We start from the raw sequence: 26,374 nt of genomic DNA on the forward strand, positions 1-26,374 counted from the left end.
TTTGTAGTCAATGTTTTCAATACATTGTAATATTTTGGTGCTAAATTCGTAAATACAGTAATTACTACATAGCATTACTGCGTATTGAACTACTTTTTCTGTCAAATTTGTTGTTAAACATGATGTTTTGGTGCTTAATTTGTAAAAGCATAACCTAATTTGATGTTTAATAGGCTTTTCCTTAATCCCTCCTTATTATCCATCATATTCGCTTATCCAACCTTCTGCTGGCCTGTTTATGTTGGATAAGTGAGACTCTACTGTATCTATATATAATCAAGCATACATTGCCAGACTGGGTCCCAGTTATTTTCATTGGTTGGAATGCTCTATTGTACTTATAAATGCATTCCCTACAGTGGCATATGTATTAGTGATCCACAGTCCCTACTTTTTGGGCAGTAGCTGCGGTTATTGACAGGGAACTAATCCTATTCATTGGGAAGCAGCTGATAGATATTCCAACCTCTTTTGCAGGAGTAATCTCTGGCAACAGGATCCTGCTTCTTCCTGTTGAAATGGAAATTGCTTACACTAGACAGTGAAAACTGCAGTCAGTTGCTTCTTGAGTAATGGGGGAACAGATCTCAGTCAAATAAAGTGGCTGCTTCTTGATAAGATGATAGAGAGGATGGGGTGAGCTGGGATTCCCCAATGTAATACTGTAAGTACCTCGTAAATAGTGCTTATGTAATCTAGTCTTAGCACTTCATCAGATGGTCAGAGGGAAAGCAAGGGAAAGTGGAGGGAAATGGCATACCTTGTTTCCTCTCATCTTTTCCTATCTTCTGGGATGGCCATTCATCTGTCTTTTCACTGACTTCCCCTGTCTTTCCTCCCCGTTACCTCATCTTTCTCTATTATTTATTTATTATTTATTTATAGTATTTATATTCCCGAAGGGGACTCAGGGCGGATCACATTACACATATAAGGCAAACATTCAATGCCTTAACATAGAATAAAGACAAAGACAAACGCAGGCTCTAAGCTGGCCTCGAACTCATGACCTCTTGGTCAGAGTGATTGGTCTCAGCTGGCTGCAGCTGGCTGCTCACCAGCTTGCGCCACAGCCTGGGCCTATTAGGAGTTGATTGACACCCAACTCCTCATAGAGGTCTTTGGTTTCGGTTTCCATGACCTTGGGAAATTGAGCACTATATAGTCTTACCAGTAGCACATTTATGTCGTTTGAGGACCTCCGTGGGAGTCCCATGGGGCTTCATTTCCCAAATGCATGAAAATAGAGCCCAAAACCCATCTGATGAAGTCCTTAATCTGGAATTAAACATTACAAAAACAAGGCTACCCCTGCATGATAGTTGTCTCACCTCTTCAACATCTAAGGACGTTCAGTTGGTGAAATCGCATCACTGTTGTGTGCCTTGGAGTCATTTCCCACTTATGGAAATCCTAAGGTGAACCTACTATGGGGTTTTCTGGGGCTGAGAGTGTGTCATTTGCCCGAGGTCACCCAACAGATTTTCATAGCCGAGCAGGGAATCAAACCTTGGATTCCAGAGTCATAGTTCAATATTCAAACTGTGGCATTACCTGGTTATTAAGTGACAGCACAGTGCTATGAATTGCCTCTTGCTGATAGTAGTCAACAAAGTAGAGTTTGCCTCTATTGGGTTTTTAGGTGAGTATTCCAGGTTAACAGGTGGTTTTGCCCCCAATTGCACAATTGCAGTAACCTTTATTTTTCTTAAGCGGCTGAAGGGGAAATGGAAAAGGTCTGAGTCTGTTAGGAATGGTGGGAGTTGAAGTCCAAAACACCTGGAGGGACCAAGTTTTCTCATGCCTGCTCTAAAGTGATAACTTGCATGATTTCATAGCATTGAGCCATGGCAGTGAAAGAGGTGTTAACTGCATAGACCTGTCCTTTGATACAGGTTGAGCAGATCTTCTCCATTCACCTTTGATGGACTCCTTCCAAACTTGAGCCTGGGTTGTGATGCAACCTGAAACAAGTCTTGGTTTATTCCAAGCCACCAAAAACTTTCTCGACTCCTCTTAAACACAAAATATTCTTTTTATTTGTCACCGAAGGCTACACATGGTCACTTCTCTTCTGAGATTTTTTTGTCCGTTTTGATTTTTGTTTTCTAGAAGGTATCTACATCTGCACGTATTTACAGGCTCGTCTTATTTACACAGTCAAGAATACAGTGTTAGAAACACAAAGTGTCGAAAGAGAGAGAGAGAAGGAGGGAGGAGAAAATTTCTAAAAAGAAATAAAATTAGTTCCAGACATCGGGAAATTACACACAGTAATGAGAACAAAATCTGCAGTGCCGGGATTACAAGTGTGGCTTTGAGAGAAAGTCCTTCTCAAATGGTTCAGAAGTTTTCTTGTCATATAAAGCATTTCTCTTTGTTTACCATAGAAAAAAAATGTGTTTGGTTATTTTCCACAAGTGTCTTAACTTTTAACACATCCAGTGTTACTTTTATTTAAAAAGTACAGGAAAGTCTAAAAGTTGTACCCTCCTGCGTTTTGTTGACTCGGGTTTAGGAGGCTCTTTTGCAAAGCCAGTAACCTTAGCAGCACAGATTAGAAACATCGCCTTTTTGGATTACAGTTCCCAAAACGAACTAGCCAGAACGGTTTGCTGGGGATTCTGGGAGTGGTAGTCCAAATAAATAACTCTTTTCTGCTCTGTTTGGTAACATATTAGCCTTCCAATAATCTGTTTGTTCCATGGAGTGAAATGGCATGAAGGGTTAGTGAGAATTTGAGTTTCAATGAGCAATGGACCGGTTCTTCTTCCGGTCTAAGCCCTATTGAAACAAATGAGAGCTGTATGTTTAACTGTTCGTGTTAGTTTCCTCAATTCTGTCAATATAATTAGTTGACTCTCTAGATCGATCTTTGGTGGGGAAGAAGAGAGGCCACAGTGGAAGTTTTGCCCCACTTCTGCATATAGACCCACATCAAGGATTGCATGAGAAAGGGACAAAGGTTGTTATGAAGTGCCATAACCGTTGTCCAGATTTCAACAAACTTAGCTGTGTCATAATGACTGAACTACACTCCCATTCCCTATCTCCTGACGATCCCCATTACCATTTTCGTATTTAACTCCTCTTCCAAGAAGGCATCTCTACTGCTGAATTAATGCAGATTGGCACACAGCTTCAACTGCCATGTCTCAATGCTATGGCATTGAGATGATCAGTGTAGTTTGAATCTGAATTAGATTATTAGTGTAGAGCCCTATAATGCAGTAACTGCAGTATATGGTCTGCACTGATCATCTAAAGCAGATTCAGACTGCATTATATGGCAGTGTAAATCCAGCCAAAGGTTGCTGCTGTCTCACCAAATGACAAATCCCTGGGTTTTAAAGCATTGAGTAGTGGCAGTTTGAGTGGTGTCTGACTGCATTCATTTTACAGTAGATGCACCTCAAATTACTTCTCTTCTTTTGTATCTTTAGCACTGATGTTAAGAATCAGGAAAAGTTGGTACAGTAGAGTCTCACTTATACAAGACTCGCTTATCCAAGGTTCTGGATTATCCAAGGCATTTTTGTAGTCAATGTTTTCAATATATCATGATATTTTGGTGCTAAATTCGTAAATACAGTAATTACAACATAACATTACCGCATATTGAACTACTTTTTCTGTCAGATTTGTTGTATAACATGTTTTGGTGCTCAATTTGTAAAATCATAACCTAATTTGATGTTTAATAGGCTTTTCCTTAATCCCTCCTTATTATCCAAGATATTCGCTTATCCAAGGTTCTGCCGGCCCGTTTAGCTTGGATAAGTGGGACTCTACTGTATAATGAAACTAAGGCATGTTGATTTATTATAACCTGTTCACATACACCAAAGCTCAACACATGTATGTATGGCACCCCGTCGTCTTGCTTTGGTATTACCCCTATTTTGAAAGTCTTCCAATGATCATATTCTTGGAAAGAAACCCAGCAGAGACTTCCCACTTTTTTACTGCTCAACAACATGTGAGGCTCAATGTAAGATTTATCTTACACATATAGAGATTCCACCCTGTTTTTAAATCTATTCACCCATGCAATTCTATAGTTAGCTTGATGAGAGAGTCATGCTGGAGGACCTGGACATTCCTACAAAGGTGAAGAAAAATAGCATTTCCCACTTTCTTTGGATGCCTAGTGTCTCAAACCCCAGCAAATGTGGAAGGCAGACTGTATAATATAATCAAAGAATGGAATAGTGAAAGCCCTTTTAGTCCTGAACATAAGAGAGTTACGTAACACTCCACAGACAATCAATGGATGAATTTAGCTGTAGGACATTCTTTATCAGACATGCTACATGGGGTTATATGCCACATAGGTACCTGCCTGTCTTTAGATCAGCTTGGTTCTCTTCAAAATGTTAACTGATAAAACACACTGTCACATACATTTATCTGTAGGCAAATTCTATGGTGAGCTCTGTGGGTTTACTTCTGAGTAGATATGCACAACGGTGTTTTGTTAGAGCCAAGCTTGTTTTGAATCACATTCAAGGGAACCCTGGTGTTCTTTGAAAAAGCTTACTGAGGGTTCCTCATTGAAAAGCATGATTGAAAGACAGCTTGCCTATCCCTAATATTGAACCTTTTTGTGCCATGCTGTAGGGAGTGTGCGCTTTGGGGTTTTTGAGTGCAAGGATGAACCTGTTTCAAGTTAGGAAACTTAACAGAATGGACCAGAACCATAAATGAATGGAGATGGTCATTTGGAATAGAACGGGACCCAGAATCCTTACAGATATTCCCTAGATGGTCATATGTGAACATTGTGAACCCATCTGAAGTCTGAAAAACAATGGATGAAAAGTATCCTACCATTTGATTGCACTTCTGAGAAGTTAGTATTGTCAGGACCCTATGATTAGGATCTGCCGCATTTTAATGTTCTATACATTCATGCTGTTATATGATATTGTTACCGTACTTCATGCTTGTTATGCAGTATGTAGTTTGCTATTTTGTGTTATGTAATTCACCCAATGTTGCACTGCTATGCACCTTTAATAAAGGTAAATGGTTACATAACACTCTGTAGCAAACTACATGTTATATGTCAAGCATGAAATAGCAATATAATATAATAGCATGAATGCATAAAATGTCAAAACATGGCAGAATTTAATCATAACAAGTATTCTGTACTGAATTACAATGTAATGGTTTTCTTAATCTCCTTTACATAAGTCTTTTTTATACTTTCCCATGATGGCAACTATCGATCCAGTTAGAAACAGTATATGGTCCCATCTACATTGACATATAATGTGGCTTCACAATGTGGTTTAACAGCACTGAACTGCATTATATGGGTCTATACTGACAATATAATGCAATTCCAAATGGCAGTGTACATGCCATTGAACTACCAGGTTTAACCCAATCTTCTGTTTCATTTCCAGCTTGCTCTTCCTTAGAGGTATTTAAGGTTTCTCTCCAAATACTGGCCAATATCTTATTAGAATTCATGGATAGATGTATCTTCAGTTCCATGAACATGTGTGATTTATGGTGTCATGGAAGTCGAGGGTCGGCAGTTAAAATGCTAGGAAATTTGTAAACCTTTTTTCTCCCCCTTTAAAATAAGTCAAAGGAGATGGCCAAGGACAAACCAACGACATGGAATCCAGTCCATGAGAGTTACCAGGCAACATTTATCTTGCTTCTTGGGACAGCTTTGCATGAATATTTAACAGCCGGAAAATTTCAGCCTACATGTAGGTGGCTCCAACTCATGTCAGCGAGACGTGACACATTATCAGGGATGATAATGTCATTGTGATGACCTACAAGTGCTGTCTTTGGGTTGTTTAGGATTCTGAGGCAAGCAATACCTGCCTGGTAGGGCAGCTCCCTTTGACAGCTTCCATCACAATGGGAAATGAACAAATTGACAAACAAACACCAGCTACATTGTAAGAGAAAGGAGGAACTGCTTTACGGATGGGTCTCTCTCTTCCTCCTACCCAACATAAACCAGTTTTCTTGCTCTACCAGGGAACATGGTGTTAGTATTAGCCTTTGCTGTTATCTTCATTACGGGGAATATTTAAAATAAGAGGCTTAACTGCCCAGGAGAGGGGCAAAACTCGGGACTCTTGCTGGGACAAGGACCACAGATGGAATTGGTCAAGGCAGTTTTCTTCCAACCAGGATCATAGCAGGTTTAAAACATCCTACTTTTCTATTGCTTCTATATACTCACGAAAGCAATGGTCCATTGATTGGAAATCATGCTGGTTGGTTAGGAAGGGCAGTGATTGCAAGTAGCCATTATTTTGAGACCTTAAAGGCCTAGTTTATTAGATCCTAAGTCCATACTTGGTGGTTCCAACTAGAGTAGATCCACTGAATCAAGCACTGACTGTTTAGTCAACATGGATGTAAATGTCATGGATTCCATGAGCCTACTTTAGTTGGGATTACCAGTAGAATTAAAGCCTTGGCATCCTGGTGCCAGTTAAACCAAGCTCATACCCTGCTTTTCTTTGGTATACTGTATTGATGGCATCTCTTCTTTCCTTAGCTGCACAGTCACAGTGCACGCAACACTTCTGACCTTCTAGACCAGATGTTGGCAACAATTAGATGTTGGTGCTACATTGGCTCTGAAGGCCTTCACTCCATGGAACTCGCTGCAAAAACATTCCAATTTCTTGTCCCTCAACACCTTCTAGGCCCACAGTAACTATATTTTACAATAGGAAATGATCCAGAAATCTACTTCTGGTTGGTTGGAAAAAAAGTGTGTAAAGCAATAAAGCATCTCGGGACTTTCCCAAGCATAGAAAAATTGCCTCCCTCCATAATCATGTAGGTCTTCTGCTGATTTTTTATGGTATAATTTTAAATTTAAATTTTTTAATCAAAATTGGACAAAACAGACAGGGGGACTACATGTGGCCTGTACTTTCTTTACTCTTGCTCTAGACTACCTTGCGAATTAAGTCTCCAGCCTCCATGGACCACCAGAAGTTATCATGATGGACTAACCTGGTAACGTGATATTGATGGAGCATGAAAAATGAAGGGTGATAGCCCTGTGTGGTCACATCTTTCCTCTGCCCACCCTTTGTGTGAGTCAGCACTTGGAATGGACCCCCATGATCCTCCTTTGCTTGAGACAAATATCCAAATGCTTCATCCTCACTCTTTGGAACTAATCCTAGTTTACATGGCTACCTATGTTTAGAAGGGCGAATTTTATTTAATTTGACTATGGGCTGGATTTGGTCCAATGATGTAACAATGCAATGATTTGCTAAAAAAAAACCCTGTGTGCATTCCATATAATTGGTTATATATTTCATAGACTGGAGAACAATGTGAAATTATGATACTGACTTTTTTCACGTATAGTTTGGGCATTTATGAAGATGAATTTCCATATGTGGTTTGAAAATGCTAATACACTTTGTTCTCACAGTTACTATTTCCTTGGGCTCTGTTCCTTCAGCTCACCTGCTATTAGTTTCTACAGCTTTCTACTCTTCTGTCTGTTCCAAAATATAGCTGTTTCTCTCTGGAAACCACAGCCTTAGAAGGGGAAAATGCTGTGCAAAAGACAGAGAAGTAGGCCAATTTGCATAACACTATTTGATAGAAGAATTTGGGTTTCTGTGGCACGGAACTGGGTTATACTAGTGGGATTTCTTTGTACAAAGCTCTTATGAATGGCTGTTCTACATTTTAAGTCTAGGCATTATGTTGTGAATCACCCTCCAGTTGTTTTTTCAAAAAAAAAATTCAGCACCATGCTCTAAAAGTTTGGCTTTTGGCAATACCAATAGCAAGATCACATAAATTCCAAAAAATCCCTTGTTTTCCCCATGGACAAGGCGTCTTCCTGCAATAGATTGTCTGGGGTTAAACAAAGCAATGTTTTTGCTGAGTACAATCCCCAAGTAGATGCGGTTTTGTAGACATGTGGAATGTCTCTTCATGGTTTTCCTTTTTCAGAGCTTTGTTTGATAGTGGGCATGTATATCTTTTTTTCTATCAGGAAAAAGAGGAAACAACTCAATATATTTTCAACTTGAGAGAAACAAACAAAGAGGGGATTTGGATCTGGAAAACAGGCCACTAAGAACAAGTTAAGAACGTCGCCTCCTTTGCTATAATCAAATTTGGTGCCCTGCAAAACCTCATTTCCAGTATCTTCAAAAAAATAAAGCCACAGCAAGATTCTCCATGTATCTTCCACTTTTAACATCTATTTTGGTTGTTATGTACATCATTCTTTGGAGGAACTGGGAACTTTTCACCATGAAGGACAAGGATACGGCTAGAACGTTGTTGTTTTCTCCTAAGAAAAGAGAAGTGCTTGCATCTTCGAAAGATGATTGTTTAAGACACTTGACCTGGTGTACAGAAATACTATATATTTAAGGAGGTTTACCATTGACAAATGTACATCATTGGTGCTTCCCACCGAACAGCATGTGCAAGAAAAATCATCCTAATCGAGTGAGAATCTCCCCCAAACCCAACCTCCCACCCCAGATAGTTGTAAGAGGGGGTTCAAAAGAGGGGGGAATATTTTGCAGCGATACGTCATCTGTCGCACTCATACGCACAAAAATAAAAACAAAACAAAACAAAAATCGAACCGGTGAACAAAATAGCCTATTATAATAAAAAAGACCCCTTTAAAAAAATAAAAAAGATTATTCCATCTTGGAACGGGAAAGATTCCTTGTCTCACAAGTCTATAAGATGCAGCTGTTTTGCCTCCTTCGGCCACTTCTGAGCCACAGGATTGCCCAGAAACCGTGGAAAATGACCAGCAAGTTCTCCTTTAGAGGCTCGTAATTATTTGGAAGGATCTCATTAAGAAGATTTAAAACAGTCTCCAGCTTTTTCTTCTCTTCCTCTCATCCCCGTTGTTGTTTGTATGCACTGCAGGATGTTGTGAGCTTGCTTTTCCCTTTTGTTTCCATCTCGGAAATCCTTTATTCCTTTCCCAAACCGAGTACGGAGGGTTCGGAACAAACCTAATACAGAGACCTTTTTCCTCACCACATTAAGAAACCTATGGATTTATTTGGACAATGCCCTGATTTTCTCTGAACGGTACACAAGGGGAAGGAAGGACAAAAGAGACACAGGATTTCACTGCAACTAACGCAACAGTGAAATATACTTTTTTGGTCCTGTGGGGTTGGGATGATAACAGATGAGAAAGCCAGATTTTTTTTTTTTTAAAAAAAGAAAAGGATGTGGTATGGGTTACAGTGCAACTGTATTATCACTCCACCCCAACCTTGTTCCTCGTCATTTCTGTTCTCGTTGTGTGTATGTGTGTGTGTGTTTTAAAAAAGGATTGGATACAACACAGTCTGGTAGGCGGCCACAAAAGAGTAGCTGTCTTTGGCAAAGAAGTCAACGCATCGACCCTCTCTGTCACCTTCTGCCCATCTCGCTCTGTCTCATAAAATGGATGTTGTTTGCGTTGTCTGAGAGTTCGGGGTACTGCTCCACTGAGATCACAAAGTAGCCATCATAGCCCTGCACCCGCCCCGTGTTCAGGAGCTGCTGCTTCTCCCCTTCTGTCCAGGAGCGGGTGCCCTCCTCCCCGTCCCGTAGTCTCTGCTGCTCCCGGCCCCACGCTTGGGCCACGGCGCGTTGCCTGGCCAGTTCCAGCACGCGGGTCTTCTCCTCGTCCAGAGTGGTCCCGTAACGGGTGTTCAGACACAGCGCTCCGTACTGGAGCTGGATGTCCGTGTAACGTCTAGTCCTTCCATTGAGCACCGTGTTGATTTGGGAGACGGTGACGTTGACGCCGTTTTCCAAGGTTCTCCTTCCACCGCTGAGGCCAAGGATGGACAAGTCGCTGTCCGAAGGCCCTTGCTTGACGAAATAGTGGGTGTCCATGCCCTCGATCGTGAAGTGCAAGTTCTCCAGGTAGTGAGCGTTGTTCAATATGGCAGCAATCCTCCTCCCATCCTCGTTTGCAGTGCTGATGATGTCGGTGGACACCCTCCCGTCTTTCATGGCGAATTTGACCCCTTTGCCGATGACGGAGCCACCCGAAGCAAAGTTGTTGTCCCCCTTGACTTCATGGCACCCGGCGATACTGGAGCTGTAGATCTGCTCAAAGCGCTCCAAGGTGACAAAGGCCTTCAGCTGCTTCTGGACTTCACACTGCACTCCCAAGATCGACTGAGAAGCAAGAATGATAAGGAAAGTGAGACTCATGTTAGCAAAAGATGCAGGTTGTAACAAAACAATTCAGTGGCATCTTAATAATAATAATAATAATACAGTAGAGTCTCACTTATCCAAGAGAAAGAGAAAAGCAAGTAAGAGAAAGCATTTTTCAATCTAGACAGTAATACAAGGGGAAATGGTTAACCCACCCCCCCTTGATCTGAAGCTGTAATCCTGAAAAGAACTGAGGTTCTGTTTGTTTATCTTCTTCTTTTTATGGATGTCAAAAGGCAACCATATTTCCTGAAAGACTCAGAGTGGGACATCCCTGGAGTGTTCCCAGCCCCATGGCCAGGAGTATCAACATGTGCGATGTAATGTTATCAAAAAGAACTGGCATAAACATAATTAAAAAAACACCCTCCTCCATTATCTCAAAATAAGTCTTGCGCCTTTGAAAAGCTGCTTAATTTTAAGATCTAATGACCTTGAATACACCCTTTTAATGATAAAAGAATACATTTGGGAAGACTGCTTTTCTTCTGCAGAAGAAAGACAACTTGTGGATCATGTGTGGTTGTGAAAATAAAAGGAAGGTACGGCAACCAGTTCAAAGAGGCCTGCCTTTGAAATTTGTTATCTATTCTGTTTCATCTTCCAGGATGCATTTTCTGAGAGAAACTCACAAAAAAGAGAAATAGGAAATGCCATTTGAGCAAAGGAGGTGGGCCTTGGATAATGCCAAAGCTTTCCACAAACTGGTTAGATAGGGAAATCCAAAGAACTTTAGATAGCTCTGCTATATGGATTACAAAGCACATATACATGCCAAACATTCAATGCCATTAGACATATGACATATAGACACACACAGAGGCAATTTAACATTTTCTAGCTTCCGGCTTCATGAGGGTATGCTCAATTCCAGCCACAGGGCAAGCTGCCGCTTCACTATCCATTTGTGGCACTGAGTCCTTGATGGTATTACTTCCTCATTCCTTTCCACGTGCTGCTGGCAATTTTATGGTGTTATAAATTAGTTAAATTAGTCTCCCTGCATAAAGCGGTACCTAAATTTCCTACCTGACAGATTCAACTGTCTTTCGGGCTGCTTAGGTCAACAGTGAGCTAGGCTGTAAATGGTCGGGGGCCTAAACCGATCTGGGCTTCAATCTCATGACCTCTCGGTCAGTAATGATTTATTGCAACTGGCTACTAACTAATTACTGCCATCTGCCAGACTGTACAGGGTGACAAAGACAAGGACAAACAGACTGAGAGACAGCTTTTATCCTAGAGCTGTGGCTATGTCAAACTCCATGGTTTCACACTGATGTGGCATTGGAGGCTGTGCGGTGGTGGAGTGTGGAAGGATGGGTGTGTTGTTCTGTGGGAAGGAATTTAATTTCATTGTGAAATAGTATGATGACAATAAAGCTCACTAAGGAAGCTAAGCTATAGGACGTAGACCAGCTCGTCCCGTAGAAAAGCTTCATATTTCAAGAACATCCGGGGATATAGAACATCCAAGAAATCAGAAACAGGAATTCCAGGGGAAAGGTCCCAAAGGTTCTGGCTAAGAGCGCACAGCCTCTCAGCCTCACGGCTCCTGAGGGAAACAGCCCTAAAGTTTCCAAAGAAACCTCGAAGAGGGAATAGCACCACAGATCCACGCAACCCCAGCTGAAACATTTGCAAGCCTTGGTTGGTAGGTCCACTTGATACCCAGACGCATTTGGAATCGATAGTGGGTCCCACATCAGCTAGGCCCATATAATAGACAGCCTGGGAGAGGTTATAAGGGGTTTTTCTTCTTATAGAAAAAGCACAGTTATCCAAAGCCAATTGTTTGTCCCCTGGGGACAAGACTGAAAAGGCTAACAGTTTATTAAGGAAATCTTGAAGTGTTATTTGATTCCTTGAAGATTTATTATTTGTTCAATAATAAAGACTTTCTTATCTCATTAAAGACTCAAAGGACTGTCCTTTTCAGGAAAATCCTCAAGAACCTTTATTTGAGGCGCCCTGGCTTCCCGCTGGGCATAAAGTATACGTCCTACACAAAGACAATAGCTACAGGCCCAGTGCGTGACAGAACAGATGGTGTAATTCTCTTCTAGCTTAGCAATTCTGGTAATCTGGAGAATGGTTTTTCTTTATCTGATTGTGCAAAGGCAGCCAGGAGAAGCTGGTTCAGCTTTGTCTCCCAACCACAGACAGGAGAACCTTGGAGCTGTCCCTCTTCCCTTATGGTACATTTAGTGATGTCTCCAAGAAAGTGCTTTCTAAAACAGGGAGAATTAGGCCCCATCTACACTGCCATATAATCCCCTTCAAAGCAGATAATCTGGATTCTATGTGGTAGTGTAGAAGGGCTCTTAGAGAGTGCATCAGATCTTGACGAATTACCTTGCTGTTGTCCCATTCTTGGGTCTTTAGCTGGGTTTGAATGAGTTCATAGGAGGGCTCCACAGCATCCATGTCAGGTTTAGGATAGCCAGGGATGACGTTGTGCAGTTGAAACCCAAAGGTTAGCAACCAGCTGTTGACATCTGGAACAGGAAAACCCAAAAGGTTAGCAAATAAAGTCAGGCAGACAGCTGAAAATACAGCTCAACAACTTGCATTTAGTGCTGTTTACAGGAATCATACTACCCTTCAAGGTCTACTAATCTATTTCCAGGTAGAAATCACAGTTATGACCTTTAGGATCCTACACAACTTGTTGCAACACTGACACGTACCTCAAGCAGACAAGAGTTCTTCCTCCCACCCTGAACATCCGACAGATATATAAACCTCACTTACTTAGTTTCCAACAGACCCCTCAACCTCTGAGGATGCCTGCCATAGATGTGGGCGAAATGTCAGGGAAGAATGCTTCTGGAACATGGCCATTACAGCCCAGAAAACTAACAATAACACACCGACACAGAAGAGAGCTTTTCATAATAGCTTCTTCTATATGTAAGTCTCCCTTTCACCTCCCTGCTGTCTTCATACGTAGGTTAAGATCTTTCCATTTCAGCAGGCCTTTGTCTGATTTTAATTATATGGCAAAACAATGGTACATTCTGTTTTTATTTTGTATGTTTTAATTATGTTGTAATTGTTTATCAAAACTGTTTTTAACTGCGTCTTTTCCCTTTGAATTTAAGAATATACTTATAAAGACAATGACAATACTGCCTCTGAGCACCTCTTCCATAAGTGCCCTCGAGGTGGTTTATAACCATAAGACAAAAGACAAGAAAGAAACCATAGAAACAAACAAAAGATAGCACAATTAACAGACAAATTAAACCCACTGAAAAGCTGGCTATATATATACAGTAGAGTCTCACTTATCCAAGCTAAACGGGCTGGCAGAAGCTTGGATAAACGAATATCTTGGATAATAAGGAGGGATTAAGGAAAAACCTATTAAACATCAAATTAGGTTATGATTTTACAAATTAAGCACCAAAACATCATGTTATACATCAAATTTGACAGAAAAAGTAGTTCAATACGCAGGAATGTTATGTTGTAATTACTGTATTTACAAATTTAGCACCAAAATGTCACGATATATTGAAAACATTGACTACAAAAATGGCTTGGATAAGCGAGGCTTGGATAAGTGAGACTCTACTGTATATTGTCTTCACTGCTCACATAAGGAAAAAAAACACTAGAAGGTACAGTATTAACTATGATGAGCATTACAATGATTGAAAGCAGAGATGGTTACATTGCAAAACCCGAGGCATAGTTATGCTTTTATGGATTTGGGTTAGAATCCCTGCATAATTTCCATTTAAGAAGGGAAAAATCTACCTTGAGAAGACAAAGAGAATTACAAATTTCAGAGTAAAAGATATCCATGTTCAAAATGTTAGTTTTCATGCCGGTGGATATCTGTTTCAATCTTTACTTCTCATCTAATACAGTATGTGCATTTTAAAAAGATCCTACTTTTTTTTTTTTTTTTTTTTGCTTTCGTAGTAGTAAATTTTGAAAAGCTAAACTTTCATTTTGAATTCTGTAAGCTGTCTTGGGTACCTTTGCCAGGGGAAATGTGGAATATCAAACAAACAAATCAACCAACCAACCAATCAATCAATCAATCAAACAAACAAACAAACAGTAAAGTAGGAAGGTGCCATGTTCTTCCAAAATGAAAAGTGGTGGTAGTGATGGCACAATGGATATCTGTATACGTGTATGTACAGTGTGTGTATATATATATATATATATATATATATATGCAGTTTATACATGTATAAATGTATCTGTGGTTTGTCCTTGCCTAGGGAAAATGTCTCTCCAGGAATTTGCTAGATCAGTGGTTCTCAACCTGTGGATCCCCAGATGTTTTGGCCTTCAACTTCCAGTAAAGTGGCTGGGATTTCTGGAAGTCATAAGCCAAAACACCTGGAGACCCATAGGTTGAAAACCACTGTGCTAGATCAGGCAATTCCAGGAAGGGAAGACCTCCTTAGGAATCTCTAGGTCAGGGGTCCTCAAACTTTTTAAGCAGAGGGCCGGTCCACAATCCTTTAGACTGCAGAGGGGCCGAATTATCATTTAGAAAAAATACGAACAAATTCCTATGCACACTGCATATGTCTTATTTGTAGTGCAAAACAACAATAGCAATGAAAGAACAATACAATATTTAAAAATGAAAACCATTTTAACCAGCATAAACCTATCAGGATTTCAATGGGAAGCGTGTAACTGCTACTGGCCAATGAGATAGTCAAGTGAATTAGGATTGTTGTTGTTGTTGTGTGCTTTCAAGTCATTTCAGACTTTGGGTGAGCCTAAGTCTAAAATTATTTATTTATTTATTTACTACATTTATTTACTACATTTATATCCCACCCTTCTCACCCCGAAGGGGACTCAGAGCAGCTGTATGTACATTTTAGCCGGTTCTTGTAAGCCGCTCCGAGCCCTAGGGGAGTGGCGGCATATAAGTTTGAAAAATAAATAAATAAATAAATAAATAAATACAATATATTATATTATTAGCATAGCACAATATTAGCATTATATATTACTATATTGAACTATACCACTATACTGTAATATTATATGTAATATATAACATACTAGCTGTGCCCGGCCACGTGTTGCTGTGGCGAAGTATGGTGGTATGGGAAATAAAGTATTGAGGAATTGGTGGTAGTTAAGGTAAAGGTTTTCCCCTGACATTAAGTCCATTATAAATGGGTTATATAGCTGTGTGGAAGGGCCTTGAGTCTACACTGCCATATAATCCAGTTCAAATCAGATAATCTGCATTTTATAGGCAGTGTGGAAGAGGCTTAAGTGAGGCCTAACTCTGCCTGTCCCCTGGGCTGAGCGGGTTGCCAAGTGGGCGGAGTGTAGCCTTCTAACTGGCAGCAATTGGATAAAAACAATTATTGCTCTCCTTCTAATTAGGACTTTATTTTTTATTTTTTTTGTTGTATCAACCTAGAGGCGTGGATGATGGGTTGTGTTGTCAAATTTCGAGGTTGGGGGGCCTGTAGTTTTGTTGTTTTGTCCGCTGCCCTGATGCCATCACTCCTTTATATATATAGATAATTAATATTATTTTATGGTATTATTATTAGTATTATATTGTATAACATTATAATATTTTATCAATGTTATATGTATATACTATATATTATATTATTCCAAATCCAAATTTATTTAATGCTTAGACCATAGGTCTTTCGCATGCAAGACAAACAAACATATACACAAATATATTATATTATTAAAACTGATATAAAAATATTATATTATAAAACTGAAGGTGGGGGCCAGGTAAAGGGCCTTGGAGGGCCGCATCCGGCCCCCGGGCCTTAGTTTGGGGACCCCTACTCTAGGTCCTCTGATACAACTCTATGTGATGTTGGGAATGGAAGTCAGGTAATTTAATGGTGTTTGGTCATACATTTAACCCTATTCATTGTCTAACATAACTAGAACAGAAACAATGTGGTAACTTCAATATTCCAGGAGAGATTTTGCTTTGTGTGGTTGTATTTATTTATTTAAGAAATTTATACCCCGCCTTTCCCCACTTAAGGGCCCATGGTGGGTCACAGCAGATAGAAACATGCATAATAAAAGTTAAAAAACTTAAAACCAAATATTAGTAGTTGCTGTCACATGTCCTAAAACATACATCAAACTATAATAAAACATTAAAACTCCAGAAGGACACCGTGGTCGATGGTATTAAAAGCTGCTGAGAAGTCCAGGAGAACAAGATAGGTCACACTCCCTCTTTCTAAGACTTCGTGCAGATCATCCACCAAGTTACCCAAAGCTGTTTCTGTACCATGCTCTGGCCTGAAGCCAGAATGAAATGGGTATAGAAAATCAGCTTCACCCAGGAACCTCTGGAGTTGTTTGGCCACCACCCATTCCAAAATTTTGTTGATGTATGGCAAATTGAACACCGGTCTGTATTAAGGGATTGGTTTTACCAAAAGGGGAACAAATCCGTATCACATCAGCTAATGGGTAGAATTACATGTAAGTGGACCCACAAGATCAAGAATTTGTTGTGGTAATCTCTGAGCGGTTAGACTCAATTTAACCCTCTCTGGGGGAGATTCCACCAAAAATCAGCAGAGTAGCAAAAGCAAAGCCTTTAAATGCAACCGTTACTTACACGGGGCGAGCAAGAGAAGCCTTTGATCATTTAGGACTGCAATGGACTGCAGAGTTTCAATAAAAGTTCAAAAAGTATTTATTCAGGTAAAAAGAACTCCATTGTAGATAGAAAGGCTTGGGTGCTGTCTAGTCTACTCTAGACTGGTTTCTAAGGAAAAATAAGAAAGGAAAAATAACAAACATCTAAATAGTTACATCTTGCCAGGAGAGACAGCAAGATGCTTCTTGTTAGCTAGAAGAACAAAGGGAGAAGAAGGCTTAGAGAGGGCGACTGACCGCATGGTCGTGCCTTTTATTGGAGCAATAAACATTCCAATGGATAGGAAGTTAGTATCCCTAAAGAGTCACATTTCTACTAACTTCAAAGTAAGGGATGTGACATAAACAGGATAGAGTGAAACACAGTAAAGCCTGTCTGGGCATGCTTTGGAAACAGGGAAAGGATCCCCTCAATCTAACTCTATCATCTATCTAACTACATCTAGACTTGAGTAGTCCAGGATGATTCCCAATTGGCATCTGTTATAGTGGTGTCATTAGGGTTGGTGTCCCCCAGTGTGGTAACTCATGGTTCCCCCACTCCCATGAACCTTCTCTTGTATCAGACTATATGAATGTTACTCCTAAATTGTACCTCTCATATATCATTGAATGCAAAGGCAAAACCAGTGACTATAAAAATGGGTAATGAAAATAACAGCATGCGCAAATGAAACCATATGATTTGAACTGTCATTGTAACTGAGTAATAATGACAGCTCTGACTGGAGCATTTTAAAAAAGCAAACTAGCACAAACTAGATATATTAATATACTATGTATAACCTGGGCTGACAATAGATGTTTTTGTGGTTACACAACTAGCTAGAGGGTTATTTTTAAAATAAGAAATAATACATTACTGCTGAAACACTACACAACAATTTTATGGACAGTCGTGTTGGTGTCAGCCCTTCTGATGGTGTCACCCAGTGTGTTTGCACCCCTTGCACCCACTGTTTTGGGGAAATGTGGGTCCAAAAATGCAATAAATTCATTATGGAATTAGGGGTAAGTTACTTATCCACTAAGGCCTCCACTTATAAAAGAATTGAAATCGTTGGCTCTTTATTAACGTCTATTAGGAAGCCAATGTATTGCTTCTCTTTGCTATATTTTTAGCCCTTTGAGCTGAACTCCATGTCATCCACTAACGAGCCAAGAGAAGAAAGACATTGAGAATCCATATCCATTTGCTGCTATTCAGGGCACAGAAAAACAGGCCATTGTGCACCTTTGAGAATTGGAGAGACAGATGGAAGTGCTTTTTTATTATTATTTTACAAAAGTAGGGCTGTATAATAAAAAGCACCTTGCTCTCATTAGTGATTCATCCACTATACTAACAGGAACAATGATCAGATTCCTCTTAGTGTCATGGCATGATCTTTTAGCTAGGGGAAAAATTGGCTGTGCCTCTGAATAGCAGAAATCTTTCATAGCACCAAAATAATCAAGTAGAACTTGCCGCCTCAAGGAAAAATTCTTCTCACTGAGGTCCCACTCTAGACATTACTAGCAGCCAACATCAAGTGACCTAATAACTGAAACTACGTTAGCCTGAAACTATTGTTAGTCCCAACTAGAATAAACCCATTGAATCAAAGTCATTTACCAACATGTTGACTCTTCATTCAACGGGTCTACACTTAATTCAGATGAACCAATTAGACTCAAATTCCCACTGGTCCAAAGAAATGAGTAGCTGCAAGTATCTCTACTAGAGACTTGAAACCATGTGTATAATAATTCCTTAGTTAGGATGGAGCATAGGAATGGTAGCTGTTTGTCAGTGTAAAACCAATCCCAAATTTTTAGTTTCATTTTCTACAACCTCTATTATCAGGCTACTTTGGGAAGAAAACATGCAAGCTGAACTTTTATACTAATATGTTTTGAAGTGCAGTGATTGCAGTAAACAAGCTCAAAGTCTCCCTGTATGTCCATCATTGTCATCACCATCACTTTTGATGTGTTGTCGAATGCTTTCATGGCCGGAATCAATGGGTTGCTGAGTTTTTTGGACTGTATGGCCATGTTCCAGAAGCATTATCTCCTGATGTTTCACCCGGAAAACTCACAGCAACTATCACTTTTATTTGTTTCTTGCCTCTCCCCAGTATCTCCCTTCCTTTGCCCATGTGAAACAGAGGCTCACGGCACAAAGGAAAGGGATTCAGATCCATGGAGGAAATGAAATGATGTGCAGCCCAGCTCTTTCTCTTTCTGCATGCCCTAAGTGTCTGTTTCACCTGCGCAAATAAATGGAGGTACCAGATGAAACAGAAATATGGAACATGTCCATTTCTGGACCCCATGCTCACCATCTGAGGATGGGGCCACCATGTGAATATTCACACGACAGCCTCAACTTCGGGAGGCAATGAGTGACAGTACAAGCCCAATAATCAAATCCATGTGGTACAGTTCCTTCTCCTTTTTTTGTTTGATTTGTGTTTCTTCCCCCCCCCCCCCCATTAACTCCCTTCCTTTGTCTAGGCCAGTGGTTCCCAACCTGTGGTCACTAAGAACTAAAATATGGCCCACAGCCTCACTGTTACCACACCATTGCAACGAGAGCAACTTGTTTCGCGAAACCCTCTTATAGCGCCAAGGCAACAGGGATATCGGGAGAGATGTTGACTACTCATGAAAGAAAGGCATGACAACAAGCCTCCCGACTGCTGCTTCTCCTCCTCCTTCCTCTCCCTGTGCTGAGCCATTCCATGTGGTGCCTGGAAGAGGGAGCACCTTGGTATTTTCGTTTTAGGCCTGTTTTTGAGGTTATTTGAGACTGACTATGTACGAAAGGCGCAACAACAAGCCTCCTGACTGCTGCTTCTCCTCCTCCTCTCTTCTCCTGAGCTGAGCCATTCCATGTGGCACCTGGAAGTGGGGGCACCTTGTTGTTTTTGTTTTTAGGCCTGTTTTTAGGGTTATTTGAGGTGCTGATTCAGAAAAATGCATTGAATAGACCACACTAATTCTTGATTATTAAATAAGGTTTTGTGTGGGCGAGCAGATGGCGACTACTGGATTGCATATGTTCTGTATTAGAAATTAGAGCTGATGTGGTCTACCCAGTGCAATTTTTTGTATAAGCATCCCAAATAACCAAAGCAAATATAAAGTTGACCAAAGACTGATTCGTAACCCTTTTGGTACTAATGTTGGAGAGTGGTCCCTGGTCAAATAAAGGTTGGGAACCACAGGTCTACACAAACACTTGTGACATGCTCCTAAGAGGAAAATCTGGCTCCGTATGGCACTTCACTGACCCTGCAGCTCTAGCTCTTTTCCTCTTCTCATGTCCAGTGAATGTCTATTTCACCTGGCAGAGGAAGGGAGACACTAAGATGGACAGAAACACATGTCACACAAGTAGAAGAGCCAGATCTGCAGAGTAAGTGCTGTTGCAATGCATGGGAGTCTGGCTCTTTCTCCTTTGTGTGCCTGTTTCACCTCTACCTCTCTTCCTTTCCCTGGGCAAATCAGAGACTTGTGGCATATAGGAAGAGGAAAAGGAGCCAGGATCCATAGGGTAAGTGAAGTGGAAAGTGAGTCAAGCCCCACTTCCTTTTTTCATTGGGTCCATAACAGGGAGCTCCCCAAAGACCACAGCAGCAGTGACCCATTCTCCCTGGAGATATTCATGTTTTTTCCACTTTTGCAGAGAGGTTGTGTCTCTAACTGTGCAAAAGTGGAGGGATAACTATACTTTCTGCTCGGCCAGTATCACTGTTGTTAGTATTTTGCTTTTCTTTGAACTATTTTGCCTGTTTCCCCCAACACACGCTTTTTTGACCTTCAAATCACTTACTCCAATTAATTCTGTTGATTCCAGTGGAGTTTAGTTAGTTTGGTCAAAGGCTACAGTCCCTCTGGTCTGGCCTATGTTTAAGGCATGCCATACTTGTTTTTGGTAGACCTTAAATAGCAATTTGCATGGATGAATTAACTCTTAATCACATTGTTATTTTTAAAAGGCTTGATCAAAAGGTCACGATTAGGAGGAATTCAGATTTTACTCTCTGGGAGCAAATATCCTTAATGCAGTTTGTTTAGATGCAATTTAGAATCTGGGCTGCCAGCTGATGCGCACGGTGTTGCCATTAATCATCCTTTAATGTGTGGGAAGGGATGTGTGAAGAAGTGGGGAAAAACATAGAAGGAGAATCCTTCACAAACAAGCAACATAGTTTATAGTATTGCGGAAAGATTATAGAGAAATATAATGGCCAGGAAGGCAATATTAATAGGGCAGCGACTACACCAATGATGGGCAACCTTTTGCACTTGGTGTGTCAAAATTCACCAAAAAACCTAGCATGACTTGGGTGGTGTGTCACTTCAAGAGAAAAAACCATAATTTCACAATATATATAGTTTAAATAATAAAAATATATAATTGTAATATATAACTGTCAGCTCACCACAGCCGCTCCTGAATGAACACACGAGACTCTCTGTGGTATCACCAGGAACTTTTACTGTAGGAAACATGAACATCAGAAAAGCCAAGAATGGGAGGCTCCGGCCAACCCTCCTTTATATACCCTCCCCCTCATTTGAACAGTCTCTTCCCGCTCAGTAAAACCCCGCGCAAATTCCCCGCCAAGTCCATCAGCCGTTTCTCCTCCGAGTCCTGGGACGCAGGTGTCTTATCAATGTCAGTGACCCTGAAACTCAGAGCCACATCCAGGCTCTAGTAGCAGGGTTCTGACATGGCGTCCTCCTCCCCTTCGTCCTGGAAGGAAAAGATTAAACACAACTATTGTTCTCCGCTGTCCAGAGTTCCTTTATACTTTTTTAACAGGCTGCAATGGAATACCGGGTGTACCTTTCCTAGGTCCTTTGGTAGCCTCAGCTCATAGGTCACTTCGTTTATTCTTTTTGCTACCCTGAATGGCCCTATATAGCGTGGAGCCAATTTCTTGGATGGGAACCCCAATTTCAGGTTTTTTGTGCTCAGCCAAACCAGATCTCCTTCGCCCAATTTGTCCCCCTCTCGGCGCCTACGATCCGCAAAGAGCTTGTACTTCTTTTGTGTTTCCCGCAATGCCTCTACCACGGTTTGCCACCCTTGCTTGATTTTGGCCGGCCATTCCTCGTCGGTCTGGCCCTCCCCTTCCTTCCACTCGGGTAGCCTGGGGAAAGGTGCCACCTCCTGTCCGTATACTATTTCGAATGGGGCACGACCTGTGGCCGAATGTACGGCCCCGTTAAAAGCCATCTCAGCAAACGGAAGAAGGTCCGCCCAATCATCCTGTCTATAATTGGTGTACATCCTTAAGAATTGGCACAGTGTCTGTTGGGTACGTTCGACCCCCCCGTTGGTCGCGGGATGAAAGGCCGAGCTCAGGTTCCTTTCTGCTCCTAACAGCTGTAAGAATTTTCCCCAAAATTTTGCAGTAAATTGGACTCCCCGGTCACTAATTATCTTGTCGGGACACCCATGTAGGCGATATACATGCTTCACATACAAATCAGCAAGTTTTTCAGCTGAAGGGAGTTTTGGCAGAGCCACAAAGTGTGCCTGTTTTGAGAATAGGTCCAATATTGTCCAAATGTATCTGTGGCCTCTGCTGGGGGGTAGTTCGCCTACAAAATCCATCATCGGTGGTTCTTCCTCGGCGCGTTTCCCTGCCACGGCTCTTGGTTTGGGCGGGCCTCCGCCTTCCCCTTTTCTCTGCCAGCACTCGGCAGCCCTGTGGCCCAAACGGCCGCACACGAAGCAGCCCCTCCTGCTGGTGCTCACGTTCCCTGTCGGCTCCGTTCTCCTCCCGGCTGGGGTTGATCCCTCCTTCCGGCTCCCCTCTTTCATCTGCGGCCGCTGCTGTAGCCCTCCTCGGTGCCTCCTCGCCTGGGCCAGCGATGTCTCGATGCGCCCCGCCAGCTGAATCCATCCGCGCAGTGTGTCAGGCTCATCACGATGCACCGCCCAGGAGAGGATCTCCCGCCTGAGCCCCTCTTTGAAGAGTTCTATCTTTGTCACTGCAGACCATTCCGGCACCTTTTCAGCGAGGCATTGGAACTCCTCCGCATACTCAGATACCGACCTCTGCCCCTGGGAGACGGTCTTCAACTCCTCCCTCGCCCGGATCTGCTCCAGTGGATCTCGGAAACGGGTCTCCAGGGCCCCCATAAAGCGTCGGAGTGACCCCAGACATGGGTCGCGCCGCGCGTGTAGTTGAACGTACCAGCTGGCCGCTCCCCTCTTCAACACTGCACCAATGGCCCGTACCCGGCTGGATTCCGTTCTAAAAGTGTGGGCATTGTCCTCCATATAGCCCCTCACCGTGGTCAGGAAAAAATCCAGTTCAGAGGACTCTCCCCCAAACTCGATCCTTAGTTCCTCTCGTCTCGGTAGGGGTCCCTGTGGTGGCAATCCCCAATTCTCCGCCCGTCGCAAGCCCCCTTGCGGGCCAGTGGGCCCCGCTGCTGCTTCCCTTTGTCCTGTGCCACGCCCGGCATTCGCCAGGGGCACCAGGGTCTCAGTTGGGAGCGTAGCCGGGATTCTCGGAGGCTTTTCCCCTTCGTCGTCACTCTCCTCCACCCGCGTCAGGCTCGTTTGGATCTTGGGCCGGGCACCGGGCTCCTTTCGCATTTCCCTTCCCTTCGGTGCTGGGAGGTCTGCAAAGCCCTGGCTGCTTCCCATGCTCACGTCCCACATTGAGCTAGCCCGGAGTTCCCTTCCTCGCTCCGGCTCCGCCAAAACCGCCAGGCGCTCCATCGCCCTCGACATCACTGCCAGGGTGGTCTCCATCGCCGACATCCTCTCCTCCAGAAACACCATCTTTTGCGGGCCTGGGGAAGGTGAACCTTCCTCTCCTCCGGTGCTATCTCCCCGCACCACTCCGCGCCTCTGGGTTACCCCATTTGGCTGGGCATAAGCGGTGGATGACGCCAGGGCCGCCAGCTGGTGGAACTCAGCGTCCGTCTCGGGAGTGGCCCTTTCCGACCTTCCTCCTCCGGCGCCCAAGAGCTCTTCATCCTCCACTTGCATGTTACACCTCACCGCTACAGCGGGATGGTGTCCGTATTCTTGGCTTAGTGTCAGCTCACCACAGCCGCTCCTGAATGAACACACGAGACTCTCTGTGGTATCACCAGGAACTTTTACTGTAGGAAACATGAACATCAGAAAAGCCAAGAATGGGAGGCTCCGGCCAACCCTCCTTTATATACCCTCCCCCTCATTTGAACAGTCTCTTCCCGCTCAGTAAAACCCCGCGCAAATTCCCCGCCAAGTCCATCAGCCGTTTCTCCTCCGAGTCCTGGGACGCAGGTGTCTTATCAATGTCAGTGACCCTGAAACTCAGAGCCACATCCAGGCTCTAGTAGCAGGGTTCTGACATATAACTGTATTTAATAAATCAAAAACTATTTACTACCATTATTTCCATGTACAACAAGCTATGGTACCTCTTGCAGTTTCCACGCTGATTTCTCTCTATTCTAGTTTCAATGTAGTCATGAATAATGAATATAATAATAATAATAATATAATAGTAATAATATAATAATATACTACAATAATAATAGAATAATAGAATTTTATATATACACACACACACACACACACACACACACACACACACATATACATACACATACAGTAGAGTCTCACTTATCCAAGCTAAACGGGCCAGCAGAAGCTTGACTAAGCGAATATCTTGGATAATGAGGGATTAAGGAACAGCCTATTAAACATCAAATTAGGTTATGATTTTACAAATTAAGCACCAAAACATCATGTTATACAACAAATTTGACAGAAAAAGTAGTTCAATACGCAGTAATGTTATGTTGTAATTACTGTATTTACGAATTTAGCACCGAAATATCATGATATATTGAAAATATTGACTACAAAAATGGCTTGGATAACCCAGAAGCTTGGATAAGCGAGGCTTGGATAAGTGAGACTCTACTGTGTGTATGTATGTGTATGTGTGTGTGTGTATGTATATATATATATATATATATGTAATGTGCATAATTCCCATGGAGTAAACAACAAAACCACTGGACCAAATCACACCAAATTTGGCCACAAAAGACATTAGTCATCCAATCAATCTATGTGTAGCAGCGTGTCAGCAAAAATGGCTAGGTGTGTCAGTGCTGACACGCATGTCATAGGTTGGCCATCACTGGACTACACTGTAGAAATAATGTAGTTTGATAGTACTTTTACTGGCTCAATGCTATGGAATAAGGAAATTATAGTTTTGCAAGGTCTTTAGTCTTCCCTGCCAAAGATTGCTGGTGCTTCACCAAAGTACAAATCCCATGATTGCATAGTACTGAGCTATGACAATTAAAGTGGTGTCAAAATGCATTAATTCTACAGTCTAGACCAGGCACAGGCAAACTTCGGCCCTCCAGGTGTTTTGGACTTCAACTCCCACAATTCCTAACAGCCTACCGGCTGTTAGGAATTGTGGGAGTTGAAATCCAAAACACCTGGAGGGCCGAAGTTTGCCCATGCCTGGTCTAGATGTAGCCTGAGCTCCACCTGTTTGTCTAGTGAAAGAGAAATGTCATAAAAATATTATAAAGCTTGCATGTGGTAGAGCTAAAGTGAGAAAATAGTATGGAAGTTTTAGGTTCCTAGTAATATCCAGTTAAATTAAACACATACAAAAGATTCTGAGCGATGTGCTAAAACATCTTGACACGTTCAGCTGATACAATACCAGCTGGGATATTGTAATAGGATATACAGCCCAGGTGTGACCTACATAGTTTGAAACACCGCTGTTTCAATACTGGTGAGTTTGTTTGTATGTCATAGCTCTTTGCGGATCACATCCTGCCACCGCATGTTTTTGTAAGGATCCTATCTTTGCAATTTCACTATATCCAGTTTATTTACCATATTTTCCGGCGTATAAGATGACTGGGCGTATAAGAAGACCCCCAACTTTTCCAGTTAAAATATAGTTTGGATATACTCACTGTATAAGACTACTATCGCACAGCAGATAAAAATACTATCAGAGGGGTAGCGCAAACACGCCTCTTTCACCCGTTTGGCTGGCCCTTGTATCCTATTACTGTACCTCCTTCTCCGCCTCTCACTGCAGTCCTCAGGAGTAAGAACTGAGACAGAGAAGGAGATATAGTAATATGATACAAAGGTGGGCTAGACGGCTGAAAGAAAAGTATCACCTCACATGGCGGGGATGCAGCCGTGGCTGTTTTTGAGCCCCCCCCCCCCAATATGTGGCAACTGCAGATTCTCCAGTGTGGCTCGGTACTTTCAGCGCCCACCCTATAAAACGACACTCGGTGTATAAGACGACCCCCAACTTTTGAGATTTTCCTGGGTTAAAAAGTAGTCTTATACACCAGAAAATACAATAATTGCTTGTTCGGATTGGAACCCAGGGTTTCCAAGCCAGGGTCCACTCAGCACTGTGAAATTAAATGAAGTGCCGATTTCAATCTACTATCAAACTTCATTTGTGAACTTTAAAAGGGCTAAAACATTTCCTTCACTAGA

The 26,374-nt window shown here is 42.1% G+C and overlaps 1 protein-coding gene across 16 annotated transcripts in view; it reads right to left on the reverse strand.

The window, feature by feature from the left end:
• Positions 1–2,016: 2,016 nt before the first annotated feature.
• The window catches only part of tenm4 (teneurin transmembrane protein 4), a 1,874,213-nt gene continuing 1,849,855 nt past the window's right edge, over positions 2,017–26,374 (reverse strand). For all 16 annotated transcript variants that reach the window (XM_062977060.1, XM_062977059.1, XM_062977071.1 and 13 more), the window contains 2 exons: positions 12,571–12,713; positions 2,017–10,173 (listed from right to left, as the gene is read on the reverse strand). In XM_062977060.1, the coding sequence (XP_062833130.1) occupies positions 9,415–10,173; positions 12,571–12,713 (902 nt within the window). In that variant the 3' untranslated portion in view covers positions 2,017–9,414. The remainder of the gene's footprint in view (positions 10,174–12,570; positions 12,714–26,374) is intronic.

This window comes from Anolis carolinensis, chromosome 3, assembly GCF_035594765.1.
Source record: "Anolis carolinensis isolate JA03-04 chromosome 3, rAnoCar3.1.pri, whole genome shotgun sequence".
NCBI lineage: Eukaryota > Metazoa > Chordata > Lepidosauria > Squamata > Dactyloidae > Anolis > Anolis carolinensis.